At 41.6% G+C, this 20,171-nt stretch overlaps 1 protein-coding gene across 22 annotated transcripts in view; it reads right to left on the bottom strand.

Moving 5' to 3' along the window:
• Positions 1 to 20,171, bottom strand: part of CCDC171 (coiled-coil domain containing 171) — a 262,059-nt gene that overhangs the window by 182,916 nt on the left and 58,972 nt on the right. For all 22 annotated transcript variants that reach the window (XR_012668627.1, XM_075128797.1, XM_075128798.1 and 19 more), the window contains 2 exons: positions 18,296 to 18,434; positions 4,798 to 4,900 (listed from right to left, as the gene is read on the bottom strand). Coding sequence is in view for 21 of the 22 variants with exons in the window: in XM_075128797.1 (XP_074984898.1) it covers positions 4,798 to 4,900; positions 18,296 to 18,434 (242 nt within the window). In the remaining variant the exon portion in view is untranslated. The remainder of the gene's footprint in view (positions 1 to 4,797; positions 4,901 to 18,295; positions 18,435 to 20,171) is intronic.

Below are 20,171 nucleotides of genomic sequence, written 5' to 3'. Positions count from 1 at the left end.
CTATGACATCTTAGAAAAATGCCAAATTCCACAGCGCTCTTATTGAGATGAATGGGTCAGTTCACCCCACGTAAATCTATCGTTTCAGGCTCTCTGCTGACTAGGGTGGGCAATACTCCATGAGTTTACACTTGGTTCATGCCAACCCTCAAAGTGATAACTGGGAATTTTTAATTAATCAATATAATTAATACATAATCTATAGATCAGGCTACACAAGTTCATCTCCAAAACCTTATGGGCTAGAAATTATTTTTAAACGAAAGCTGATATTCTGGAGTACAATTCTGTGACTGAAATCACAGAATCTCTCTAAGTATCCCACACATGGTACAAGTATAACAAGATGAATTGATGAAAAGGTATCAGCTAAATTTCCTGGCTTTAAAAATGATCTAAGGGGGGAAGGGGAATTGGGTTTGTGACTTTTTTTGCTTTATAAAAAATTGTTTACATTTTTCCTGCTTGTTTTTATTTTAGGGCTTGGCTATACTTACCTTTTATAGCGCTCCAACTTGCTGGCTCAGGGTGTGAAAAATCACCCCCCGAGCGCAGCAAGTCAGAGTGCTTTAAAGTGCTAGTGTAAACAGGCTCCAAGCGCTCGGAGCTAATCCCCTCCTGGAGGTGGACTACCAGGAACGCTCGGAGACCTCTCTCCCAGCGCTCACGCACGACCACACTCGCACTTCAAAGCGCTGCCATGGGAGCACTCCCGCGACAGCGCTTTGAAGTTTCCAGTGTAGCCATGCCCTTAGAAATATCAGGAGTGTCAAATCGCCTCGTTTTGCTAGAGAAGTCCCCTGAAGAACCCAAAGAGACTGGAAGATCTCTCGTCTCAGCCCTTAAGTGAAAGGACAGGACTGTTGAACCTTTAACAAAACAGCACTTCTTTCAACTATTTGACAGATGTTTGAATTAAACAGATGTTTAAAAACAAAACAAAAAAGACATTTTAAAACAGTTTGTCTTCACAGGTAAGTTATATTAGTATAAGATAAGGTCTGAATTTAAACTGATTATTATTATTATTTATATTACAGTTATGTCGCTTGGAAGGGGGGTAAGTTAAACAAAAAAATTACTCTTATAGTGGAGTAAGTGTCCACATGGGTGGTTATGCTGGGATAACTATACCTGTAGAACTGGTAAAACTTTGCCAGGCAGACAAAGCTTAAGACTCTCTTCCCTTCTGTTCAGGTTTCAATAGGTCAGAACCCCACTGCTTCTTAAGTTCTCCAATACAAAGAGAGAACTCAGTGTTTGACATTTTTATATTGTTAAAAAGTGGTCTTCAAAATACCCTTTAAAAACCAAAATTCCTTGAGGCCTTTCTTTTTATATCATAAAGAAAGTACACATTCTTTTCCCCTTCACAGGTCATCTTTAAAAGAGCAAGCATCCATTCCAGCAACAGTTTTTTCTCATCTTCTCACACAGAGCAGCAATAGCTGGTGCAGAAATGTGATAGATCAGTCTCTCTCACGTATGGCCCATGTGAGAAAGTTCTGATGCACCACTTCCAGGAGTCAACCATTGGGAGTTTATCATCAGCTGAGTGGGTCTGCAGTTAATTCTCCTTCCCTGCTATGTAACTGGCCACTAGGAACATCTAATAGGACTATGCCAACTCTCAATCCTTGAGCAGAGGTGCTGGAACAATTTTTATAGTGGTGATGCTGAGGGCCTTGAACCAAACTGTAAGCCCTGTATATAATGGAAACCACTTCAAGCCAGGGGGTGTGACAGACCCGGAGCACCCCTAGTTCCAGCACCTATGGCCTTGAGTACTTTGTTCTTCAATACTTGTTGATGTTATGCTGCAGTTCCCAAAATGTGATCCATGGATCACTGGTGGCCCATGCAGCACTTGCTGTGGATTTGTGCAGAGTAGGCAGATAACATGGTGCTAGTTCTCCTAATTTCCAGTTTGTTTCTAAGTTAGATCATAAGGAAGTATTAAAAGCTCCAACTTTTTTATTTGTATTGGTCCTAGATTTTCTGCAAGTCCAATTCACAGAGCAATAGTCTCTCTTTGTGGGCATGAAAGAACTAATAGAAACAGCAATATTAGACAAAAACAAATACAAGAAGAAAAAGCAGGTAGGAAGAAAGCAAAATATCTTTGAAAATACTACAATATGCTCAACTGAAAAGTGCGGCGAACCTGCAAGACAAACTGTAGAATTTTACTGTTTGTCTCCCCTCAAACTAGAACAACGCTTCTGAGGTTTCAGTGTTTGCTATGAGGACCCGCTTGCAGCAGCAAATCAGACTTATTCTGCAGAGGAGCAACTCTCTACAGCTGCTTTTGAAGCTTTAAAGAATTTTATTTTTAGAGGTCTTATTTTTAAAAGGTGGGAGTAAATAAAGCGCATTAAAAACAAACGACTGAATTCCCACTAAGAGGGAAACATGGGATCAGTTCACTCCTTGTGATACTTACCATCAAGGGCATGAGAAGAATGGAAAACCTGTTCAAAGTACTATAAATTGCTTAGGAACTGTCCCTTCGCAGCAGCAGCAGACGACCCCCTCCCTTTAACCCTGCAAAAGCTCCTTTGTGCAAGAGAGGCACCATGGGCTTGAAAGGAGACTGGGAAAGGCTGCTCTAAATGGCACAAAATCCCAGTGAATCTCTGGGGAAATACCCATTAATGTTGACGCTTTCAGCATTAATTCTTACCAGTTCCCACTATGCACCTGAAAACTGACTGTGAGGATTTATTTGGCCCAAGTGCAGGTGAGGAGGTCATAGCATCAGAGTTCCAGATGAAGCCATGCTTTTATGGGAAAACTGGGGAATACCCAGAAATATCAGAGAGGGGCCTAGTGCTCTTCCACTCAACTTTGCCTGTCCAAAGCTTTTTATCTGGAATGACGTTTGGCACAGTTCAGGACAACTGCACCTGTATTTCCCCATAGTGGTTCAGCAAGGGCACTCACTCTCAGGGATTCCAGATCCCCAGCCATTGCCCTTCTCGGTGGAAATACATGTTTCTCTCCTTTCTGACTGGCGTATTTCTAGGCTGCACAGTTCCCTGCCTTCACTGTGCATTTCGCAGCACAGACAGGTTGCCCAAGGACACCTGCTTGCTTTCTCTTTAGACATGGATACAAGTGTAACTACTACAGATATAAATTACCATACAGATTTCTATGCAAGCCTACTTCATTCTTAAGGTAAAAAGCATTACAGAGAAAACACTAAAAACAATAAAAGAACCTACACACATGCTAATAAGATTACTAGAATTAATCATAACCAAAACATGGATTCTGTCTGGCCCAGTCCTTTCAGCCTTACCCTATGGATTGGGGCCCTCTGTGGACCAGGGATTTGCTGGATCAGGAAGAAGGCCATATGCTAGTTTAAAGCCAGGCTATTTATCTAAAAATCCCTTTCTTAATCGGTGGTTCCTGGAGAATCCACTTCGAAATAGTATATGCACACCTTTCTATGGGGGTGGCTCTTTGAAGATGTTACAACTTGAGTCCATTTGCCTCATCACCCTGTTGTTCTCACATTCACCCTTCACGTGGAAATACATACAGTTAATTCATTCCACAATAATGTATGCACAATTGCATTTTTAATAGAGTGAACTCCGAAGATGTTAAAACGAATTCATTAAGGTTTAAGTTAATTCAGTAAAGTTTATTCAGGATATTATCAGCCTGTCACAATGTTATTTGGCCAAAAATGCAGAGAAAGTAAAGAAAAAATAATCGATGAAAGGCTGCCACATCATCCCTCAATGTATCTTGTTGCTTGATATTGCAGAAATGCGGATATAATTAATATAGCACCACATAACACATTAGGTTTAACATGAACTCAAAAACAAACCAACCCCTTTTCTGAACATGTTTTACCTACTTTTGTAAAAAGTAATTCCTAAGATTATTATAACAAAGATTAGAGTAAAATATTTCTTTATTTATTCAGTTCATTTACTGTGTGTGTTTGTCAGCACTTTATGAATATTTTGTTTGACTGGTTCCCTTGTACAGGTATGTGCATGTTCCATGCACCAACCAGAAAGAAGAACATTTTTTTAAAAATAAGAACATTCCCTGGCAGGGGAAATAACGGTCTGCTGTAGTACCTAAAACTACTTTTACCCCCTTTTTAAAAATAAATTTACTAGATTTCAAATTAATGGTGTCTCTCAATAATTCCTGTTTATCTCAATCCCCATTTCAGTTGTAGAGTAGTATGTTCCATTTGATACAACACTTACAGATAATACCATATAATGTATATGGTAGAGTGACACTAAATCTTCAATTTCATATTTGTATACTAATCAGAAAAATATGTATGTTGTTTGAAATTAAATGAATGTAACATAGTTAGAGCACAAAGTAATGCTATAAAGAGAACTGTGTTACATCCTGCGTCCTACATAACCTTTTTGAATATGTGACCTTTAAGTTGCTGAAGGTTGCCTCAGAATTTGGCTCAGTTCAGTCAAAACATCTGTTCCCCTTGCAGGTAGACTGTAAGGACTTTTTTCTCAGTTGGATTTAGAGCACAGCAAGTGAGCCCTTTTCTGACCGATCAGATAGATCCCAGCACTTGTAAATCAAGTTCTGGGCTGACAACAGCAGGTCCACATTCGGTCACCCTTTCTCAGCTAGCGAGGCCACTTGACTGCTGTGAGAGCTGCTCTTATCATGTCATCAAATCAAAGCATGTTGAGAAGAGGGAATGCAAGAGGCATCTGCAGAATTCCCACAATGTAGTAACTTTGGAACATTGACAGATGCATCTGTCATTTTATACCTTCAACTAACCTGCTGTCCACTGGCTTGACATAGTAAAGCTGTCCAAGAGTAACTCCAGTTCTCTCACGTTGTTTTCACACGTCTCTGTTAGGAAGGCCTGGCGTTTCTTGGCCTTTATTTCACAGAGCGGATGGGTGAAAGGAAAAAAAATATTAAAGTGGTAAACAAAAAAAGACTCATGTTACAATTAACATTTTTACTGTAGAACAAATTATGTAAAAAGGCACATTGCACATCATCACTTTTCCCTGAAACCAAGCGGGTCCAATGTGACAGTACAAAGAGCTAAAACAGTGTTTCATTGTGGACTTAACATGCATTTGGGATAAAAACCGGAGGGGGCGGGGGGAGCAGCACATGGGCCCTTCAAGCAGTCAGAATTAGTAAAGTTTCCAAGAGTATAGTAATTTTCTCTTCCGCCATAAAAATAGTCATCTGCGCCTATGTACACAAACAACAACATTAATTTTTGCACCCTGCAAGGACATCTGGAAAGGCACAATACTTCTGACCAGATGGGATGGAAATCAAGGATATGCTGCTCTGGAAAAGCCCATTCCTACTGTAGTTGCAACCTGCCAAGTGCAATTGTTAGCTATATTTTCCATACTAGATAGTGGTTTCCTCAATCTCAGAAACTCTGCTTTCTAGTTAATGTCCCAGAAGCAACGGAATAATGGAGAACACATCAACTCCCAGCACTGGATTTTCTTTCAATAAGCTTTTCACTGGGGGACCTTGTAGGTAGGCAGTTGTTCAAACTATGGGGCTGGTCTTATTTCAAGGGCCAGTTTAATATTAAAGTATCTGAAAAGATTTAGAATGAAATAAAATTTTAAATAATAGTTATGTTACATCAATTATTGTTTCTTCTTCAAAGGGCAGCGCAACATCCAACTTGAGTAGACGGGCTGGGCAGTGGTCAGATCAAGGGGAGAGACACCCTTCCCACAAGCCAGTCTAATAGTTGCACAGACAATCCACAAAGGCTGCTTCAGCCGATCAGCTGATTTAGCTCCATACTCCACTATCACAGGGGTAGAGTGGGAGGATCAGCATAGCAGTAGGTTCTGTGGCCACACACTCCATCCACACCTCACATCACACTTTTCCCTCCTCTGTGCAGCAGACCCTGCAGTCATGAAGGAGGGGCTAGATTTGTAATTGCAAGAGTTTTAGATAAGTAAGCTTAGTATGTAGTTACGAAAATTGAGGTAGCATATGACATGCTTTCTTTTCATATGAAAAATATTTTAAAGGCTATTAACAAAACATGAGCTTAATATTTCACACTTAGTTGAGGAGCATATTAAGCACTTGACACTGGCCAAATATGCACTCATTAATGTCAGGAATGATTCAGAGCCTGCAGCACAGCAAGTCTCTGGGCAGCTTAACAAGTGTAGCTGCCCTGTCATAGGCTGCTTGCTTGGCTGCACCACCTCATTGGTGGGAAGAGTCCACCTCTTAAGCCAGACCAGCTCTTAAGCCCAGCAACAACAGTTCAGCAGCTGCGCAAAGCATTTGCACATGGCTGTGATGGCTCCTGCTTGTCCCAGCCTTGCTCCCATCTTGTTCCAGTCCCACTGCTCTCCTACTTCTAATTCTGAGCTAGACCTATCCTTGCCTCAGACCTTATCTTGAGGTCTACCCCTGCTTTGTCTCACTCAAGGTAACCCAGCCCTAACCCTCAACTCAAATTCCGGAATTCTGATTTTGGCTCTTGACCTTCGGCTCTGGCATTTGGACTCTGGCTCTGGCTCTGACCCTGGACTCCTATTCCTGGCTACTGACTCCTGCTCCAACCACTAGGCATGACTGCCCACATCCTGATCTCTAACAATTAAGCTTAATTTTGTTAAAACAAGTTAAGCAACAGCCATTGCCATTCATTGTCATTAGGCTATATTGGGATATTCACCAGAATACTAAGGCCTCAATCCAGCAAAGCATTTGAGGATGCACTTAGCTTTAAGCACATCTCACTTACTTCGCTCTGGTACATCCAGATTCAATAGAATAGAAGGCTGGCATAGCTTTGCTGGCATAGCTATGTAAGCAAGGAGTGCTGAGGGGGAAGGGGGAAAATCACACCGCTAGCTGACACAGCTATGCTGACAAAAACCCCGATTTCATAGATGCAACTATGCCAACGTAAGAGTGCTTCTGTTGACATAGCTAGTGTTCTTTGGAGAAGTGGTTTAGCTTTGCGGGCAGAAGAACTCCTGTTGGCTCAAGCTGTTTTCCACACTAGGGGGCTCTCTCAGCATTGTTATACAAGTCAAGTCTCTGTAATGTAGACATTCCCTGAGTATATTATATTAGTATTCTGTTTAATATTAATCTGCCAAAGGAACCCTCTAACTTTAGTTATTTAATTTTTAAAACATATGCTACATATGCATATAGTAGCATTTAAGAGCTCAGTCCTATGTGAGAAACAATGGATATATCTACAGTGTGATAAAAATAACCTGTGGCACCAAGTCTCAGAGCCTGAGTCAGCTGACACAGGTGCTGGGTCAGCACCTGGACTTCAGCCCAAGCCCAGGCTCTGAGACTCCACAAGGGAGGAGGGTCTCAGACCTCAGGCTCCAGCCCGAGCCTCTACATTGCAATTTTATAGCCTCAGCACCCAAGCCGCAGGCAATTGACCCAGGCTAGCTGCGGCTATGCTGCGGGTCTTTTATTGCAGTGTAGATGTATCCAATGGGAGTACCAGGTGCACAAGAATACTACTGAAAGCTACTGAAAGGAAGCTACTGAAGCTTCCAGATTACTATAATCAAATATTTATATTATGGTAGCACCCAGAGGCCCCAGCAGGAGTGGGGCCATTGTGCTAGTCCCTGTCCAAATGAATATATAGACATGGTCTCTGCCAAAGAGTTTACAATTAAAGAAGTCCATAGTCAAAAAATGACATCTGTCTGGACAACAAGTGGGAAAGGATTAAGTAAGAAGTAAGCAATAATTAAAAGTACACTTTTCACAACATCCTTGTAATGGAGGCGTGGTGGAAAAAGAAGGTCCATATCTCCTATTTCTGATCCTGACCAGTTACTCATTATTTATCTTCTGTTCTAAAATTATGATTCACTATTTGAATAAATTTTTCTTCCTATTTGATCATAGCACAGGAAGTTTACTCTCCATAGCCCCAAGAAAATTCTACTATATTGTCTATTACATACAGACCAACATACCACTGCTTATCCAAGGATCCAACCAGTTTTTCCAATGTGGGAAACGCTATCTCCCCAAAAGCTCTTATGAGCTGATAGCATATCATTGGCAAACAAGGACAAATATATGCAATTTTCTGCTGTGTTCTCCGCTATTCAGTTTAAATATTTTATAAAATGTGTTTTACTGCTGCAATTTTAATTATATGTGCTGTATATCTACTAATATATTATTCATGTGTTTCAGTGTTAGATCCCTTGTAGCATTTACATGGGTTTCCCTATGTGATAGTTTGTACTATACTTCACAAAGAATTTCCAACACTGCTGAAATCCATATATACACAATTGCTTGTATTTGCAGAACGCCAGTACAAATATATTTTAAAGTATTATCTTTTCCATAGGATGAAAATACATTAGAAGGGTTGACCTTTCAGTGCATACTATCAAATAGGAAAATATAACAGTATGGTCAATATCACAGTAAAAGAAAGGCTCTCTTTTTAATGTAAGCCACACTAGTACAGACACGGTCATACTGAATCTATCCCACAGAAACGTCTTATATAAGCACGCCTAAACAAATGTACTTTTTTTCCCCTCAGCCTTCCTTCTTTTTTCTTTTTTTTTTTTTTAAATTCACCACATTTTAGTCAGTACATTCTAGTTTATTTGGCCTTCATCGTTTCTCTGTACTCACATTTGCTGACTATGTCCATAAGTCTCCATACCAATTTCACGATCTATTTTTCAATTGCAGTGAAGATCAGAAGGAAATTCCTTAAAGCTGGCCAGATCTTCTATATTTTACCCACAAACAATTTAGTTTCCTTCCTTTCTAACTCCTGTTCCAGTTCCCTCTCCCCCATCATTGCAGCGTATGATTTTTTTCCTTAAATTTGCAAAGTGGAAAACCTAAGCATAGGTGTGAATGTGCACTGCAGAGAATATACCAAAAGGTTTCTCAGTTTCCTAATGCATGTACTTAATAAGAATAGGTAAGGTTCTATAGTAGAGGTCAGGCCCAGTGTGTTCCTGGTGCCCCCACCAATTTTTGCAGGATCTAAGCCTTCATTTATATTTTTAAAAATGTTTCTGGTCCTTATGCTCGTAAAGATATTTTTCTGAGTGCTGAGTCTGCAAGTAGGGTTGCCAGGCATCCAGTTTACGACCAGAATGCCCGGTCAAAAAGAATGCCACTGTGGCTCCAGTTGGCACCACCGACCGGACCATTAAAAGTCCAGGCGGTGGTGTAGCGGGAGCCCAGGGCTAAGGCAAGCTCCCGACCTGCCCTGGTTCCGTGTGGGTCCCAGAAGGAGCCACTGGTCTCCCTGGCCCCTAGGCACATGAGTGGCCAGGGAGGCTCTGCCCACTGCCCCCGCCCCCAGCGCTGGCTCCGAAGCTCCCATTGGCCGGAATCCGCAATATTTTATTACCTGCGGGCATGAAGGTAGCACGCGGAGCCTCCCTGGCTGCCCATGCGTTTAGGGGATGCAGGGACCTGGTGGCCGCTTCCTGGGAGCCGCAGTAAGCACCGCTGGGACCCCGCATCCCAGACTCCCTTCCACACCCCAATTCCCTACTCCAGCCTAGAGTCCCCTTGCGCACCCAAACTCCCTCCAGAAACCCACACCCCCACACACACATCCCAACCCCTCCACCCAAGCCCTGGGCTCCCTCCTGCACCCCAAACTCCTCATCCCTGGCCCCGCCCCAGAGCCCACAACCCCAGCTGGAGCCCTCATCCCCCGACCCCAACCTCCTGCCCCAGCCTGGAGCCCTCTCCCGCACCCCAAACCCCTCATCCCTGGCCCCACCCCAGAGCCCACACGCCCAGCCAGAGCCCTCACTCCCTTCCCACACCCCAACTCCCTGCCCCAGTCTGGTGAAAGTGAAGGATGGTGGGGAAGAGCAAAAGACGGAGGGAGCAGGGCTGGAATGAGTAGGGGCTGGGCCTTGGGGAAGGGGTGTTCTGTTTGTGTAATTAGAAAGTTTGCATCTCTATCTGCAAGAAAAAGCAATAGTTCTAAGACCGTGCTGCTCTGTACTCCTTCCTCAAGTGAGGAATTTCCTAAACACAACAGAGCTACACTAGGTCCCTCATGTGAGAGGACAAGAAACTCAGGGGGACTCCACATGAAGGAGGGATTTAGGGCATGTCTACACTACAAACTAAAGTCGACCTATGTTAGGTCGACTTACAGCCACCACGTAATTACTGCGATTTTTCATATCCACACTTCCTCCTTCTGTCAGTGGTGCGCATCCTCACCAGGAATGCTTCCACAGACTTAAGAGGGGTTGTGAGGGGGGCTGAGAGCCCAGTCTCTCAGCTCCCCATTCCCTACTGGGAGCCTGGCTGCCGCTGGGGCTCTCAGCTCCCGACTCCCTCAATCTCCTTGGAAAATCCCAGCACTGAGTAAGAGAGTAATACAACAACAACATCTTTATACATCAAACTTTTTAAGGATTAACCACCTAAACTAAAATTCCACAAGACGTCTGCAACTTTGGTTGGAGATTTATGCCAGTGCACTACAAACCCAAGATACACCTGTAGGTAAGAACAGTACAATAGAAGAAATCATTACACTAAAATCAGTTTTAGATAGCAAGGTTTTCCAAAGGTAGCTCCTTAAGTTTTACCAGTTAACATTTCATGTGTACAAATTACAGGTACAAGTTCCACATTTGCACAAGCAATTTTTTACCTGAATAAATAACCATTTGTACATGCAATTACATATATTTTTCAGGTGCAATTTAGATGCACAATTTTGAAAATTTGTGTTTGAGAGACCTCTGTTTTTCACTAAGGCTTCAATTCAGAAAAGCACTTAAGTAAGCAGTGAAGTCTATCCTATGCAGGACAGCACTTAGGCATGTACTTAACCTCAATGGGACAAACCCATGTTGAACATATTATCCTGAATATGAATGCTTCTCTGAATCAGGGCCTAAATAATAGAGCAATAAGTTTCTGTGTATTGTAGGTACTCAATAACTCCAGAGGATGGCTTGCGTTAGGATAAAAGAAACAAGAATTAGGCTAGACTGGTTTTTGTAGTCAGCAGAACTCTTCAGTTGAATAAGAATGCCCCATCCCAAGTTTTAAAAACCCAACACAAAATCTTGTACATGTCCAGTAGAGAATAGATTAAGTAATTTTTTTTCTGGATTTATATCAGCATTACTGAGAGCAGAATTTGTTCCTTTGCATTTATATAGCACTTTACATCTTCAAAATATGGTAGAAACATTAACTAATCATGTTTTATACTCTGCTCATCAACATATCTGACTTCATTGTTACAGAATCTGAGATATTATTGCCAATCTACAGGAAGTACATTTGCAGTGACTAATGGTATGACCTTCAACTCTTAATAGTCTAGAAGCAGCTAAGCATTCTTTCAGAATCTCCAAATATTATATGTGGCTGACATACCAACAGGGGGAAAAATGTTTATTGAAATAATATCGACATTTTAGCGAGGAATTTGAAAAATCTAGGAACATATATGTTTAAATGTTCTCATTAAAATAATTTTGCACCAGAAAATAAAGTGCATTCTGTTTCCTAATATACTTTATTAATAAAATGATAAATTCCCTTCACTATATACAGTCACAACTCCGTCCACTCAAAATAAAAAGCTTCAACTTTTCTCTCTCTTCAACAACTAAAAGTTAGGGTTTATCTGTTGCTAGATGGCAGGAATCAAAATCCAAAAGCATCTTTAAAAAAAACAATTCTAACCACAACTTTTTTTTTTTTTTTTTTTTAAAGAGGCCAAGAATAGAGATGGAACCATTTTGATTTAAAACCAGTTCTGAACCACAATGTATATATCCATTCTTCCAAATTCTTATTCTTCAAACTCTAAATTCTTAACACACTAGTTGGAAAGAATAATAAGTCTGAAAACAGTTTCCCTAACAATAACACAAGGAAATCTTAAGATCTTGCCCATACTTAATATTGCCCAGGCAATCCTGCCTGGTGCTAACGCATCCTATCACATTTGATCCAGGCAGATTTGTGGCAGACTTTTGCAACATGCTAAACTTTTAAATTAAAAGCAGCATAACTGCTTTACTTTATATGCAGTGGAGTCATAAAGACAAAGGTTATTTTTAATATAACAATTTCCCAAAGAATAAGCTTGGTCCCAACACAAGTTATTTCAAAAACAAGAGTTTGTCCTTAAAATATTCTAAATGTTTGGTAATATTGCCTGAAATGTTCTAAAACAAAATCATTGTGTTAGAGCAGATCAGGGGGAAACCATAGAATGAGATTATCTGAGTCTGAAAAAAAATAGATACTGAGAAGGTCTCACATTAAAACAAAAGAATAAGAGGAAGTAATTATTATACAAGACAATAAAAATATTAACATTTCTCCCACTGACAATTTCAGTTCAGAAGAAAGGGAAGCTTGGTAATAAAATATATCATATATATTTCAGTTTTTAGCCAGAGCTTTCTGCTTTAACAAAAATTATAAAAACTCTCCAGCATGAAAAAACAAAACCACACCCTACTTATTCCAGCTTCTCTAATAAAAAATAAAAGTCTTCAGAAAAAAATACTAAACTGAGTTGGGGGGCGACGGGGGGGACTGGAATCTAATCCAGAAAGGGGCTTTGAATACCTCTCCTGAACAAGCTTTTTAAAAGGTGACTTGTATTTTTCCTGCCTCTGCAGGTCATTTAAGTCATTCAGCAGCTTTTTCCACCTACCCAATATGTCCCTTTCAGTCATACTGCAATGCTGGTTTTGAGGGCTCCATTCTGCTTTACCATAAACTATATTCAGGATTTTCTTCCTAAGTCTTAACCTCTCAAGTGGCAAAAAGCACATATGTGTAATTTAACCATCCTAAGCAAAGCAAAAAAAAAGGGAGATAGGAGGAGGAAAAAAGAGCAAGAGAGAGATATGACATGGCGAGCGTGTGTACTCATCCAGGTTCCAGAGAGAATCATCACAGTCGGCAACTTACCGCCTCTAATTTTACACTGATAAACATCAGCCAGCTATTGGCAACGGTCAAGGAGGCACTGTCGTATTCCTGTCTTACTGGTTCTGTGGGGTTTAGAGAGGATGGCTTAATTTAGAGCAAGTGTCCCTTAGTATCAGTGGTTTGAGCATTGGCCTGCTAAACCCAGGGTTGTGAGTTCAATCCTTGAAGGGGCCATTTAGGGATCAGGGGCAATAATTGGGGATTGGTCCTGCTTTGAGCAGGGGGTTGGACTAGATGACCTCCTGAGGTCCCTTCCAACCCTGAGATTCTATGATTCTATGGAAGAAGTTGGTCTCTTCTCAGAAAAGAGAGGAGCTGGGAAGAAACACTCCATTGGAAACAGTCAGTCCAAGAGGGTACAGGCTAAAGTTTTTGCTGAAACAGGTTTATTAGCTTACCAGCTTTTGAAGGGGAATTGTTAGAAGTCTGAATAAGAAATATGACTCAGCAGTACTATGTTTTATTTGAGTCATTAAAAAGTCGAAATAAATACAAACCCAGGGATCATCAACCATTTGGTTTATTTAAAAAAGAAACAAACAAACAAAAAACACTTGTGACCAGTTTGTTTGCTGGGGTTTGATAACAGTGAAATGATGAGCTCCTGTCCCCTTATGAGCTCTTGCAGTTGTACCTGCAGTGGCTAACAAATACAGTTTTGAGACAAGTGGGAGAAAGACAAAGGAGAAGTAACAACAGAAGTAAAGTATTAAAAATTGGAATGAGCAGCCAAGAGAGCAATGCAAGAAATCCAAAGATTTGCATGAGTGGTGGAAGTCCTGTTCTATGACTTTATGCTCGAAAAGACATGAGCATAAAAGCTGGGGTGAGGAAAGTAATTAAAGTTTCTTTTCTTGACTGCAACAGGCGTGCTGATCCTTCTGATGCAGATCCTTACTGTAGCTCACTGACTAGTGTGCCGCATTCCCGCTCCTCCCCAGTTCCTCCCAGCACTTGCCGCCGCGAAACAGCTGTTTTGTGGTGGCAAGTGCTGGGAGCTAGGAGGAGAAGCGGGGACGCAGCACGCTCAGGGAAGGAGATGGAGAGCTCGGCTGCCGGTGGGTGCAGAGCACCCACCAATTTTTCCCCATGGGTGCTCCAGCCCCAGGAGCACCCAACAAGTCAGCGCCTACGAGTGAGGTAATTGAATCGGACACTGAAAATACATCGTAAGCAGAATTCTTAACAGAAATAACAGCATACAAATTCTCCTCCTTTCTCCCTACAATCTTTATGACTTGCCACTTCCAACTCATAACTAACAAGATCTGTTTAAAAAAAGAAGGGGAGGAGGAAGGGGAGGTTATTGTAACAGCTAACACTTACTAACAAAAGAATTATTTAAAAACTGAACATTTATAATGAAACTAAGATACATTTTCAAAATGGATTTCTCTATCACACCCTGTGAGTTAGAGCTGTTTATCCCCATTTTACAGAGGAGAGAACTACGGTCTGGTCTACACTTAAAATGTATACCAGCATAGCTAAAAAACCATACCCCTGACAACACAGCTATGCTCACAAAACCCTCAGTGTAGACACAACCATACTGACTGAACAGTTACTCCTGGGGGAATTCCATGCCCCAAAATCCAAAATTCTGCATATTTTATTTGTCAATATAATGCAATATAATCATATCACTTTCACTTATTTTGGTAATATATTTAAACTACCATACAGGAAAAAATAAATCACAATAACTGTTCAGCATTTCCTAAACACATGAAAGTTAAGTTACAAATACTTGGTAATCAAGGCCCTGCATTCCAGTTATAATCCTGGATTTTCATTTAAATTACATTACTTTTATTTTGGTGTTTGGTGTTCTGTAAAGTAGACTGGTTTCAGAGTAGCAGCCGTGTTAGTCTGTATCCGCAAAAAGAAAAGGAGTACTTGTGGCACCTTAGAGACTAACAAATTTATCTGAGCATAAGCTTTCGTGAGCTACAGCTCACTTCAGCGGATGCATGTAGTGGAAAATACAGTGAGGAGATTTTATATACACAGAGAACATGAAACAATGGGTGTTACCATACACACTGTAACGAGAGTGATCAGGTAAGGTGAGCTATTACCAGGAGGAGAGTGGTGGGGGGCGGGACCTTTTATAGTGATAATCAAGGTGGGCCATTTCCAGCAGCTGACAAGAACGTCTGAGGAACAGTAGGGTGGGGGGGATAAACATGAGGATATAGTTTTACTGTGTGTAATGACACATCCACTCCCAGTTTTTATTCAAGCCTAAGTTAATTATATCCAGTTTGCAAATTAATTCCAATTCAGCAGTCTCTCGTTGGAAGTTTTTTTGTTGAAGAATTGCCACTTTTAGGTCTGTAATCGAGTGACCAAAGAGATTGAAGTGTTCTCCGACTGGTTTTTGAATGTTATAATTCTAGACGTCTGATTTGTGTCTATTTATTCTTTTACGTAGAGACTGTCCAGTTTGGCCAATGTACATGGCAGAGGGGTATTGCTGGCACATGATCACATTGGTAGATGTGCAGGCGAACGAGCCTCTGACAGTGTGGCTGATGTGATTAGACCCTATGATGGTGTCCCCTGAATAGATATGTGGACACAGTTGGCAACGGGCTTTGTTGCAGGGATAGGTTCCTGGGTTAGTGTTTTTGTTGTGTGGTGTGTGGTTGCTGGTAAGTATTTGCCTGGACCAGTCCACACAAGAGATCCACTTCCTGGACACTACGGTGCTAATAAGCGATGGTCACATAAACACCACCCTATACCGGAAACCTACTGACCGCTATGCTTACCTACATGCCTCCAGCTTTCATCCAGACCACACCACACAATCCACTGTCTACAGTCAAGCTCTGCGATACAACTTCATTTGCTCCAACCCCTCAGACAGAGACAAACACCTACAAGATCTCTATCAAGCGTTCTTACAACTGTAATACCCACCTGCTGAAGTGAAGAAACAGATTGACAGAGCCAGAAGAGTACCCAGAAGATACCTACTGCAGGACAGGCCCAACAAAGAAAATAACAGAACGCCAATAGCCATCACCTTCAGCCCCCAACTAAAACCTCTCCAACGCATCTTCAAGGATCTACAATCTATCCTGAAGGACGACCCATCACTCTCACAGATCTTGGGAGACAGGCCAGTCCTTGCTTACAGACAGCCCCCCAACCTGAAGCAAATACTCAGCAGCAACCACACACACCACACAACAGGAACCTATCCCTGCAAGAAAGCCCGTTGCCAACTATGTCCACATATCTATTCAGGGGACACCATCATAGGGCCTAATCACATCAGCCACACTATCAGAGACTCGTTCACACGCACATCTATCAATGTGATATATGCCATCATGTGCCAGCAATGCCCCTCTGCCATGTACATTGGCCAAACTGGACAGTCTCTACGTAAAAGAATAAATGACACAAATCAGACGTCAAGAATTATAACATTCAAAAACCAGTCGGAGAACACTTCAATCTCTCTGGTCACTTGATTACAGACCTAAAAGTGGCAATTCTTCAACAAAATAACTTCAAAAACAGACTCCAATGAGAGACTGCTGAATTGGAATTAATTTGCAAACTGGATACAATGAACTTGGGCTTGAATAAAGACTGGGAGTGGATGTGTCATTACACAAAGTAAAACTATATCCTAATGTTTATTCCCCTCCCCTCCCCCCTCCTGTTCCTCAGACATTCTTGTCAACGGCTGGAAATGGACTACCTTGATTATCACTATAAAAGGTCCCGCCCCACCCCCGCCGCCAGCTCTCCTGCTGGTAATAGTTCATCTTACCTGATCACTCTTGTTACAGTGTGTATGGTAACACCCATTGTTTCATGTTCTCTGTGTATATAAAATTTCCCCACTGTATTTTCCATTACACGCATCCGATGAAGTGAGCTGTAGCTCATGAAAGCTTATGCTCAAATAAATTTGTTAGGCTCAAGGGTGCCACAAGTACTCCTTTTCTTTTTGTAAAGTAGACTGTCACTTTAAATTGCTCAGACTTTCACACATGAAAGTCATAGTTTTGCTAATCATTGTCCTGCATTTTTTTTTTTTTTTTTTTTTTTAACAATGGATAAGTAAAACAGTTCCTCAGCTGTAATCTAAGCCCATTGTGCCTCCCTGGCACAGGGAAAAAAGGGAGAAAGCACATAGACCTTATTAGCTGAGGATTCCATTACTGTCATTTACAATAAGGCTCTTTTACAACACACTGGCAAGGTAAAGGAGCCTTAATTGACTAAGAATGGGAACAATTAACTAACAATGGGTACATGAGCAGCCTGCCTGCTTAGTTGTTACATTTCTGCTGTGCCTCAGGTACAGAGCCTGCTTCACACAGCCCTATGCCTCCAAGCCCAGGATGCAGCAACAGCAAGGAGAAGGACTGAGTGAGTCTCTCTCACTCCTTCTCATGCAGGCAGGCACCCAGCCCTGGCTCCTTAAGGTCTTCACAGATGCGTGCACACACACCTAGCCTCTCTCCTCCCTTCCCCTCCCCACAGTGATCTGCTCTCTGCTGCCAGCTGCTCCCAGCAGACTTGCCTGGGCTGCCGCAGAAGAGGCGTGTGTTCCCCACAGATTTCTTTGCTCCCCCATTTTTCTGCAAAAAGAAATCTGAGCCAAGAAATCTGCAAAAGGTATGAATTCTGCGCCCCCCCTGCAGGGTTCAGAATTTCCCCAGGAGTAAAGAGCATAGCTAACCTCATTTGGGAAGGTGATGTTCCTATACCAGCAGAAAAACTCCTTCTGTCAGCCTATATGTACACTTGGGGGACTATGCCTTCATGACTATGTGTAGTGTAGACATAGCCTAAGGCACAGAGGTGAAGTAACTTGCCCAAAGCCACATTAGCAAGACCGTGGCAGAGCTTTAGAGCTGGTCTATACTGGGGAACTTACAATCGGCATACCTACATCTCTTAGGGTGTGAAAAATCCACTCTCCTGAGACACATAGCTATGTCAACCTAACTTCTGCTCTTGACAGCACTAGGATGATGGAAGAGTTCTTCTGTTGACCTACCTCTGGGGAAGGTGGATTAACTATGCTGATGGGGGAACCCCTCCTGTAGGTGTAGGTAGCATCCACAGTGAAGTGCTATAGCCAGGCAGCTGCACCATTGCAGCTGTGCCTCTGTAGCAGTTTAAATGTAGACATACCCTTAGATTAGACCTACAGTGCAATCAAATCATTTTCATAACATTCTTCAGCTTTTTATATAGTAAAATATATAATGTCATCTACTGGCCCAATAAAGCAAGTGCCACAGGGCTTCTCTCTTACCTTTGCAAGTTCCTCCTGTAATTCTCTGCAACTTTTTTCATTATCCTGGAGTCTCTCAGAGAGGTCTGTAATTACTTTCTTCTTTTCCTCGATCTCTTCATTTAGTTGCTTGTTTGTGGAAAAATACTCTCTTTCGAATCTGAAAAGTTTCAGTGTTAGAACAAGTTTTTCAAATATACTTTTGTCAACCAACATTATATACTTTTAAGTACAATTGACAGATGTACTATATATCGTGTTTTCATGCCATAAGGCTTTAAAACTTGCCTTTACTTTTTTTCATAAAAAAAATCCACTACTTAAATGAAAGGCTTTAAAGAAATAGTACCTCCCCTTAAGATAACCAGGTGTTTGTACTATGCCTGCAGTCATCAGTAAAATAGGTTTAGTGGTCTTGATGTGGCCTCTAGATTACATTTAATGAACAAAATTCACCACAGTTCAATTACCTCAGAAATTGACTCTTATTCACTCTCCAGGCAAGTCTTGCCTAACAAGCTTTGAATTAAAACGTAACAGTAGCACCCACACTTCAATCTCTTTGGTCACTCGATTACAGACGTAAAAGTGGCAATTCTTCAACAAAAAAACTTCAAAACCAGACTCCAACGAGAGACTGCTGCATTGGAATTAATTTGCAAACTGGATACAATTAACTTAAGCTTGAATAAAGACTGGGAGTGGATGTGTCATTACACAAAGTAAAACTATTCCCCCCTCGCCCCCCGTTCCTCAGACGTTCTTGTCAACTGCTGGAAATGGCCCACCTTGATTATCACTACAAAAGGTCCCATTTCCCCCACCACCACCACCTCTCTCCTGCTGGTAATAGCTCACCTTACCTGATCACTCTTGTTATAGTGTGTATGGTAACACCCATTGTTTCATGTTCTCTGTGTATATAAAATTTCCCCACTGTATTTTCCACTACATGCATCCGCTGAAGTGAGCTGTAGCTCACGAAAGCTTATGCTCAAATAAATTTGTTAGTCTCTAAGGTACCACAAGTACTCCTTTTCTTTTTAGTAGCACCCACAGTGTCTATATGAAATCTGGTTATGTTCTATTCTAAATTGTGTGGCACAGGATTTTAATGCCAAAAAGATGTTCAAACAATCATCTAAACAATGGTTTAACTCTAAATGCTAGGGACATTATTACCCTCATTACTCACTGTATCTGGAAGCGATGTCTAAGAGCTCAGAGTGAAAAATCCCATCCTATTCCTTGCTTTTAGAATTTTAACAGTGGGATCTTCCCTCGAATTTATTTGTTTGTCTATTTGCTGTAAAGAATGTTTATGCTTTATGAGCCATCCAAGACAGACTTGTGGGACAAGGGAAATCATCACTGAGAGAAGGGAAGTTGTTCCATGGTGGCAGTTTGTGGCTTGGGAGAGAACACAGACTGTTGAATCGGTCTAAGGCAGAGGACCACAGCCTTGAAGTGTGAGAGAGTCAGGGCTCTCTGCACTTTTGGTCAGAGGGAATCCTGGGAAATGCAGTTCCAAGTGCCAGAGGATGACAAGATTTGTAGGCCTCCACAGCAAAGCATAATGGGAAAGGGGGTGGCAAGATAGTAGCAGTCATCTTCTCCCTTGTCAGAGGGAGGTTGAAGATGCTAACAGCCCCTCTGAGTCAGGGAGAACTCTACTTGTTTGCTTTAGACTTTAATCACCACATATTTGGGGAGAGTCTGAAAACTCAGGAATAGTTGGGAGGAAGGAACTCTGGTGAGGTTCTGTTTCTGTTTCTTTTAAAACTTTATTACAAGACTTTCAGTTTGTCTGTTTGACTGTAAACTGGCACTTCTCTGGAGAGTGTTTGGGTTCTCTGGAGGACGAACTCACCTTCCCAACCCGAGGGAGGGCTGTTTT

The sequence above is a fragment of the Caretta caretta genome, chromosome 5 (genome assembly GCF_965140235.1).
Source record: "Caretta caretta isolate rCarCar2 chromosome 5, rCarCar1.hap1, whole genome shotgun sequence".
NCBI classification, from domain to species: Eukaryota; Metazoa; Chordata; order Testudines; family Cheloniidae; genus Caretta; species Caretta caretta.
The sequence above is the reverse complement of the archived record's forward strand: the minus strand, read 5'-3'. Positions and strand labels throughout refer to the sequence as shown.